This window comes from Astatotilapia calliptera, chromosome 20 (genome assembly GCF_964374335.1).
Source record: "Astatotilapia calliptera chromosome 20, fAstCal68.1, whole genome shotgun sequence".
Taxonomy (NCBI): Eukaryota; Metazoa; Chordata; class Actinopteri; order Cichliformes; family Cichlidae; genus Astatotilapia; species Astatotilapia calliptera.
Window position 1 is genome coordinate 14,090,778 of NC_137441.1, and position 9,359 is coordinate 14,100,136.

The 9,359-nt window shown below is 39.6% G+C and overlaps 1 protein-coding gene and 1 long non-coding RNA gene across 2 annotated transcripts in view; one reads left to right on the forward strand and one right to left on the reverse strand.

Moving 5' to 3' along the window:
- The window catches only part of eif2d (eukaryotic translation initiation factor 2D), a 66,673-nt gene extending 61,155 nt beyond the window's left edge, over nt 1-5,518 (forward strand). The window contains exons 14-15 of the mRNA XM_026153551.2: nt 5,068-5,242; nt 5,329-5,518. Coding sequence (XP_026009336.1) covers nt 5,068-5,242; nt 5,329-5,399 — 246 coding nt within the window. The 3' untranslated portion in view covers nt 5,400-5,518. The remainder of the gene's footprint in view (nt 1-5,067; nt 5,243-5,328) is intronic.
- LOC145422712 (uncharacterized) lies at nt 2,440-3,491 on the reverse strand. Its single transcript, XR_013903998.1, has 6 exons — nt 3,384-3,491; nt 3,240-3,293; nt 3,062-3,107; nt 2,917-2,979; nt 2,772-2,834; nt 2,440-2,668 (listed from the first exon to the last, which is right to left on the reverse strand). It is a non-coding gene; the product is annotated as an uncharacterized LOC145422712 (long non-coding RNA).
- Nucleotides 5,519-9,359: the final 3,841 nt, after the last annotated feature.

The following is a 9,359-nucleotide window of genomic DNA, read 5'->3' on the forward strand; positions in this document are numbered from 1 at the left end:
AATCGGTACTTTTGAAACGGTGCCGGTGTTCAAACGGTGCTCAAACCGGTGCTTAAAGAATGGAGAACACAAAATTGGTCCAAAAACCTCTCATGTTCAGCTGTTTTTTGTAAAAATATAACAATGTTAGCCTTTTCTGCAGCTATGGGGCATATATGGTATCACTCTTGGCTGGAAGCAGTGCTTAAACAATGGAAAAAAACACAAACTTTGTCCTAAACCTCTCATGTTTAACTGTTTTCCACTTTTTCTTTGGTCATTTTAGCCTTTTTAGCCAGGGTGAAGGGAGTATCTGCCATCAAACAAGAGGACAGCCGCATGTAGCTATGATGATGTTTGCTAGTTCACCTTACATGCATTAATGTAATAACGTGGTTAGCCTACTCAACGTAAATTAGCTACTCACGCAGAGAAGAACGGCTGCTGCCACCATCATCCGTCATCATTTCTGCTACACTGGCAGGGCTAGGGGCCAGGACTCTCCTCTTCGTGTTTTTGGGGGATGTTGCATAACAGGCAACCCACCCGCAGTAGATGTGCTCGGTGTGAGGTCTCGCAGCAAGCTATCAAATACGGCGCATTTCTGGGCTTTTAAAAAAAACGCTATGCGTCGCCAGGTGTTTCATCGGATTTGAGGTGTTACCTCCTTTGACAGTATCACAGTATCAGCTTAAAGCACTTGTTGCTGCTGAGTTTGCATATTTTGCTATGAAGTACAGCCAGACTTTTGACCGCTTCGCCATGGACATTTTTAATCTGTAGCTCTGCTCTAACAGAACGTACGTACCTGGCCCCGCCTACTATCCTCCGAAACGTAAAATGATTGGCTAGAATCTAAAGTGTATCACAGCTCAGGAAAAAAAAGCACCGAAATAAAGCACCGAAATGTGCGCTGCTTTTCGGTCTGGTTACTACCGTTTATGTCAGAACCGGTACCATCATGGCACCGGACACCGGTACCCATCCCTAATGCTGACAGCAGGAATGTCAACCAGATCTGTCGCCCGTGCATTGAATGTTCATTTCTCAACCATAAGCCGTCTCCACAGGCGTTTCAGAGAATATGGCAGCACATCCAACCGGCCTCACAACCGCAGACCTCGTGTAACCACACCAGCCCAGGACCTCCACATCCAGCAGGTTCACCTCCAAGATCGTCTGAGACCAGCCACCCAGACAGCTGCTGGAACAATTGGTTTGCACAACCAAACAATTTCTGCACAAACTGTCAGAAACCGTCTCAGGGACGCTCAACTGCATGCCCGTCGTCCTCATCGGGGTCTTGACCTGACTCCAGCTCGTCGCCGTAACAGACTTGTGTGGGCAAATGCTCACATTCGATGGCGTCTGGCACGTTGGAGAGGTGTGCGCTTCACGGATGAATCATGGTTCACATTGTTCAGGGCAGATGGCAGCTGAGAATGTCCCAGTTCTTGCATGGCCAGCATACTCACTGGACATGTCACCCATTGAGCATGTTCGGGATGTGCTTGACCGGCGTATACGAAAGCGTGTACCAGTTCCCACGAATATCCAACAACCTCGCACAGCCATTGAAGTGGAGTGGACCAACATTCCACAGGCCACAATTGACAATCTGATAGACTCCATGCAACGATGTGTTGCACTGCATGAGGCAAATGGTGGTCACACCAGATACTGACCGGTTCTGGGTCCCCAGACCCCCAATAGCGCAAAAAAACTGCACATTCCAGGGTGGCCTTTTGTTGTGGGCAGTCTGAGGTACACCTGTGCACTACTCATGATGTCAGATCAGCATCCTGATGTGGCACACCTGTGAGGTGGGATGGATTATCTCAATATAGCAGATGTGCCCACTACCACACATTTGGACTGATTTGTGACCACTGTTTGGGAGGGATGGTTATATTGTGTATCTGGAATGAATTTTAGGTCTCTGCGTCCATCCCATGGGGAATGGGAGCAGTAACAAAGGTGTTGCGTTTATATTTTTGTTGAGTGTAGAATGGTGGTATTTATGAGACGTAATACACCCGAGGTATTGTTTATTGTCTGGTGGATACTAGTTAAAACTCTCGCTATTTCTTGCAAGTTCCCCGGTACTGCTTCTTGATGTTGGTTGACTATAGCCGCTATTTCTTGCAAGTTCACTTGTACTGCTTGTTTATGTTCGTTAAGTTTAGCTGCCATTTCTTGCATGAGTTTAGCTGCTATTTCTTGAACATCCCTCTGTACTGTTTGTTGATGTTGACTTAGTTTAGCATCTATCAAAGATAATATATCATTTTTTGAAGCATAATGGCTCTGTTCAAAAGTAGAGGTGTTTGCTGCTGCATTTAAGTATGCGTCATATGCCTGTGATATTTGCGAGTCTGTTATGCAACATTCTTCAAAACCAATGTCTGAATCACTGTTGTTGTTTCTGAGACGTTCTGGCATGGTGGGTATGTCATTTATATTAAAATCTGATAGACTGTACTCAAAAACATTGCTGAAATCACTAGGCAGACACTCACTCACTGGTATGTGTGGTCCTGTGATGAAGATTGCTTCCGAGTCACTGTTGTTGCCCAAAGGTTGTGGGTTTTCTGGTTGTTGTTGTTCTGGGAGTTCGATATCGCGTAAATATTCCAAAAACATCAAGGGGTCTTCATGGGGTTCATAGTGGTAAGGGGTTGTGTGATCACTGTGGAGATAGAAGGGTGTTAGAAACAAATATATATACATGGTGTATCATTTCAAAAACAGGATGTGTTTGGCTCTTTTGATTTATTTTTGCCTATACTCACACATTGTTCTGCGTTATTCCGGATGGCCCCGGTTCTTGACACGCTGCGTACTCTGTCTCAGGCCTGGTGTATTAGAACATTTGTAAATATTTAAAACCTTTCTTCCTTTAAATTGAGTGTCATGTATAGAGACTTGTATACATACCTAGCGTATGGCTTGGTCTTATTGCACCCGCTTCTGTAGGTTTTTCTGGACAACTTATTGACCCTGTGCCCAGGGGATAAGCCCAGTTAATACAAGGTTTAAACAAACACGCATATATTTAAAACATGTGTAACACCGTATTTACCTTGTGTTTTTTAGAGGTGTAGTTTGCCCAATATAGCTTTGTGATCCTGTAGAAACAAAGAGAAATATACATTTAAATGTTACTATGTGAGAAACAGGTAAGATTGCTTCTAAAACAATGAGGCACAGACTGTTTTGTGTGAACTGATGACTGTTTTTAAAAAAGAAGAAACACAGACCTTCTGTAAGTGACACGTGTGGTGCCCCGTTGTGCCAATCTCCTAAAAATCAGGCTTTTGTTTAGAAAAAGAAAACAGTTTGAATATTTTATGATATACTGGGGTATACATTTAAGAATCCATTAATAGTCTTGTTTTACTTACCATATATGTTGTCCATGTTAAAAAGAACGCTGTTAGGTTTGCTGACCGCGCTGATGAACGAAGTGTTATGCTCTCAAGGGCCCGTTGTGAAGTAGTGTGGAAGAATGCAGGGTGTCTGATTAGGGTGTTTTTATATAGGCGGGGCTACTTTCAGTTGACCTATGAGATGTAGAGATAAAAGAGCAGGATGTAAGGAAGAAAGGTGGAAAGTCTTTGGAGACTCTGTTGGACATGGCCTCTGACATGATAGGATAAGATAATGGAATTAACTGTTTGTTTGTTTGTAATTAAAAAATGTGGAAAGTATGGAACTCCCGTTGGCCCCTAATGTAGTTAAATCATCTATGTGTAATCATCGAGTCTAACTGTTGCAGACTGGTAGATACATGATGAGATAAGATAATGGAATTAACTGTTTGTGAAGAAACACCTTTGGGCTGGGATACTCTTGATAAGGGAGCCTCTTTTGTTTGCTTCATGACTTCTTTTGCAGACTGTTGGGAGGCTAACTGCAACCGCCTCTGTCTAACTGTTACAGAGTGTGGCTAGGTGTGAATATACAGGTATATTACTACTTCCCACATTACCACCTTCAACAAATCTCTCCCACTTCCTCCAGTTTTTATGAAATTGGTCCATTTTGAGGTTAAAAAAGTAAGTTTTTCCATTCTATATATGTCCTCCATTATTCCTATCCAATCTTTCTTTGTTGGGGGCTCTTTCTCCAGCCACCTCCTGTTAAGCGCTTTGTCCCTTAAGGAGGCTGCTGATGGGATATCGCCCAAATACACAGTACAGAAATCCAAATTTAATTTCAGACCAGTCACCAAGTAAATTGATTCGACCACTTCACTCCAGTATGGTTGGATTATTGGGCATTTCCAAAATATATGAAAATGATCTGCCATGTTTTCCCCACAGTTTCTCCAGCATTGTCCATCTGTCAGTTGACCTTTTTGTTTGTATTTTATTTTGGGTGTTATAAAAAACCTAATAAACCTAAACCTAAAATTTTACATGTGAATTCCCTCCAATAACCTGAACTAGTAGTTTCCATCTGTGTTCTACATATATTTAACCAACTGTCCTCTGATATGTTGATTTTAGCCTCCGTCTCCCATTTAATTTTAATATAATTGGTTGATTGATCCTTAAGTGATTGTAGGTTCCGATAGAGTTTAGCAATCAATTTATTTTTAATCTGACCTTTATAAGCTTCTTTTATAACGGGGACTAGGCCTTCACTATGTTCTTCTGTAGTTTTTATATTACTATTGAAATAGGACCTGACTTGGAGATATCTGAAAAAATCTTGGTTTTCCAAACCATAGGTGTCTCTTAATTTTTCTAAACTTTGTAATCCTTCTTTTCCTAACAATGAGCAAAATGGGAGCTATAAATCTTTGTGCAAAACTTCCAGTCAATCCAGCTAATAGATATTTCATTCTTAAAAAAAGTGGTATCCCCACACCCCAGCCAAGATCGCTGTCATTGGAGACACATCATGTATATGTTTTTGTTTTTTAATCTAGTAATGAATGATATATTATAGGTGCATCTTACGTTTTGAAAAATAAACTTGTCAGTGCCCTCCATTTATACAGATTGTATATAGTAATGACCTCACTAGTTAACATGAATGATTAAATATTTTAATTAGTTGTTTTATATATGCAACCTGTAGGTGACTTTGATGAAGAACCTGGAAGTGTACGGGTTGGATCCTGCAGTTGTCGCCAGTGTTTTGCAGCATAGAGTTCAGGCCAGCTCTGTCTTGCAGCCTGTCCCCGGAGCCAAGGACAAAGTCTTGGTCCAGATCCAAGGAAACCAGATTCAACAAGTTGGCAAATTGCTGCTGGGTATGGACCTTTAGGGAATTCAGTATTTTATCATAATTCCTTCATCTGCACAAATAAAGTCATTTTGTCTATTATTCTCCTTTCAGATCATTATCAAATTCCTCGGAAATACATTCAAGGATTAGAAAAAGCTCCAAAGGGTGGCAAGAAAAAATAGTATTTCAACAAATTGTACCAGCACTTTGAAGTGTTTAACTGTTTTATTGTGTGTAAACAGAATTACAATAAACTCTTCACTGTCCTTTAAATAAAGCTGATCTGGTGTCAAATGCTAAAGGTGGATGAATGAAGTTCTCATTATTGTTCTGCTGTGGCTCCCAAATGTATTTCAGGTTAAAGTTGATGATGGGGTCGGACAAAACGACCAATATGTTTTTCACTTTAAGGTAATTGGATTCTGATGGCAACAAAGAACATTGAGAGGAAACAATTTCCTTAGCTTTAGACGTACTGAGAAACATCTCTGTCGGCAAATGTGTCCTAACAGCTGACTGTATGCAGTTTTGTCAGCAGGCACACCATTAAAGTGTCATATATTCAGCTGGACTGTACAAAAGGAAACAAAAAACACCTGCTTTAAACTGATTTATTTCTAGTTTATTTGTAATTTAATATCACCCAAACTTAAAAGCACAGCATCAACAGTGATTATTCTTGCCATAGTCAAGGTTTTTGTTTATTAAAGTAATCTGCGCGAGACTCAGTCGCTTTTTTAATCTTGTGCATACAGGCATTGGAATTAAACACACTAATAAAGTAGGTTAAACTAGTTAAACACCTTTATTTAAATCCCTGCTGCTGCTTTCTGGACTAATCGATGGCAGACTAAGAGAGATGTGTTTGATTTTCTTTGTTAGATGAAAAGAGCAACGCTGGATGACTTTGGAGATCTTGATCAAAAGTAACACCATCATTTGAAGCAAAGAATTTTATATTGAATTGTACTAGCTGAGTAGAATCGTAGAGGCTCTTGTGGTTGTGGCTTAACGGGAAAGTACAGCTGTGAATCATCAACATAGCTGTTTCAAGAAATAACCTTGAAGCTGTTAAGCAGGTGGCCAAGGACTTACGTATGCAGGATTGTGCAAATGGGGAATAGGTGCAAGAATAGATAGAAATACTCTACAACATTTAAAGCAAAAACAAAGAATGAAGAATTCTAACACGCTTGACAGTCAATATTTGGTATGACTACCTTTATTCTTAAACACAGTCTGAGCTCTCAAGATTTCTTGTAATTTCTTAGGAAGCCTTCAGGAATATTTCCCCAGGATTCCTGAATAAGATTCAAAGCTTTTCTTTTGATGTTGGCTGCCATTTGTTCCATTCTCAGTCAAGATGATCGCACACTGCTTTAGTAATATTGAGGTCAAGGCTCTGGGGACTGTCACTATCTGTTTTTTCTATCCAGGCATGCTTTTACTGAACTTTCAGTGTGTTTGGGATCATTGTCATACTGAAAAATAAAGCTGTTGCCAATCAGATATACTTCCCCAGATGGTTTTGTATGGTGGATCAAATTCTGACTGTGCTTTTCTGCATTCATAATTCCATTAATTTTGACAAGCTCTCCAACACCACTGACGATGATTTGAATTAAAAATTTACCCCATAAGTCCAGTTGCCACTAATTTTTTCTCCTTCTCCTGTTTAGGCTTTCCTTCCACTTCTCAATTTTTGGTTTTTGTTTTCTTTGTACGATGTGCCATGCTGAGAAATGCTTTTAAGTTTTTGGCTAACAATATTATTTTATATCATTATTTTTATGGAATGAACTAAAGAAATGGGAACAAATGATGTGTTTTTATGACAGGCTATTATGAAACAGTACCTACAGATGCAATTTAAAAAGGGTTTGTCTCTAAGCTCTCTGTTATGTAAAGGCACAACACTGGTTCGTCCCTGCACCTGTGAAGTTAGGTATCTTTTTATGTTTGAATGATTCACAGGTCAAGGTTAAGTGGCTTAACAAAAGAAAAAAAAGTTTATTATGAAAATGATCAGGTAGAAGACCAATTTAGTGAAAGAAAAAAGAAGAATTGAATTTCCAAATAAAAACTTCAAAAAATTTCAGAACTATTGCTCAAGACCTTTTTAAATGTTTACAAGTCTGGCTTCGGGACACAGAGTCATCCTGTTGGAGGCAGCCATTAGAAGGGGGATACACTGTGGTTATAAACAGATGGACATGCTTATCAACAACGCTCACTGGTAAGTACAAGGATCAGAAGTGTAATTAATAAAAATGAAGTTGTAGATATAGCATTAAATTACTTTCCACCAAAGTTATTCTGAATCTGCTTTTAATAATATCTTGCCAAAACCTCATAAATACCATTATCCCTAATTCAAGTTTAATAGTTGCAATTACCAAGAAATGGTTTCAGGGCAGGCTCGATGTCTTTGCTGGGGTTTTGTGTGACCATATGGGTTTTTTTTCTATTAATCCAACTGTGGAATACATTTTTTTAATGCCAAGAAAAAAACGTAAAAAATCCAAGTCATGCCCTGATTTCACCTGTCAGAGTCAGAGCTCCCTCTACTGATGAGTCAGTTTCTCCACAACCACATGTTTTCCTGCTGGTACAATACAGTTCACATTAAAATTGATACTGAGGAAAGTCTTGCTATAGAAATGAATGTTTTTGTCCAAATTGTGACATCTAAAACGTTGTAATAAAAAATGTAGAACTCCGTCAGTATGAATCTTGTGTGTGCAGGTGAATGAACTCACTTAGGGTAAGGGTGTGGCGAGCACTGTGGAGGAAATTCTTGATAGAAATTCAAACTTGCAACCCACTCATCTTCACACCGAGTAGCCCTGTGCTTTTCCTTTGTATTACTCTAACATTTCCTACCCAACAGATGTTCAATTGATTCCTCTGCTGGATTTATATGTATATAATACATATCCAGCAGCGAAGCCAATTCAACATCTGTTGCCTCCCTTGGAGAAGAAGGCTGGAAGCCTGGAATGATGTTAGTCCGTTAAGTGGGGTGCAAAAGGGCATCATGAGAGACAGCTCGAAAAAAGACGAAAAAGAGGTAGAACCAGATGTCTGTATGAGAGTCTAGAAACTGCCAAACAAAAGCTCACGGCTCTGGCCACTGTGCTGAAGAGATATATCAAAAAAGCAGAGGCCAGGGGCGCTTTTAGACCATTTTGGGGGCACTTCACCATTCTGGGGGTGTTCAAAATGAATCAAAGCACCCCCAAAGATTTCATACTTTTTTGACAATATTTGCTGTTTGTGTGACACACTACTAAAGATATAAAAACCTTACAGCACTTGGTTGGAGTAATATTTTAACAACAAAAGTATAGTTGCAAAATAACATCTTAGCGATGGTTTATCCACAGACACGCTGTTGTTAAGGATTTTGCAAAACAATCCAGAGCTTTGCTTATAAGGCTGGGGCAAATATTCCTCCCTGCTGGTTATATCAGGCGCTTTTAAGTCATAAATCTTTTGAACTGAACACTGGAACAGCACATTTTCATGATTCTAAGTCTTCTTTGCTGGTTTTCCCCCTTTTTGTACTTTGTGCGAAACTCTCAAGGAAACAAAAATGAATATGGATACAATAACTTTCAATTAAGTTGGTATTTTTGTGGTGAATTCAAGACCGTAGCTGTATTTCACTTCAGTGAATTTCCCACACCAAAGGAAAATGTATGTTTCCACAGTTTAAAAAAAACAGAAGCTCCTTTCAGAATTTCTGAAAAAAAAAATCATCAGATTCAATTGGCGTTGGGTTTATTAAGTGATAACTGAAGCTGTGTCCAATTACACAGCCCCAGTTATGTTGAGGTCAGGTCTCTGTGGTGAGATCAGTTTAGCACTGGGAAATTTACTCTACAAGTCATTATCATGCTTGTAATGTTTTCTTTAAGATTCTGCTGTAGTACAGCAATCAAATTGTTCCAATTTGTTGTTTCCCTGTAGACGATCAAGATTTATTCATAGTTTCTTCCACATCCAGGACCCAAGGGGTCTGATTTTCCCCTCAGTATGTGGGGTCATGTCTCTGTCAGGTTTTACAACTTTCTCTTGGCACTCTCCCACTTGTAATAATGGCATACTCTTAATGCCTTTGAGTTCTTTTGTAGTTTGAA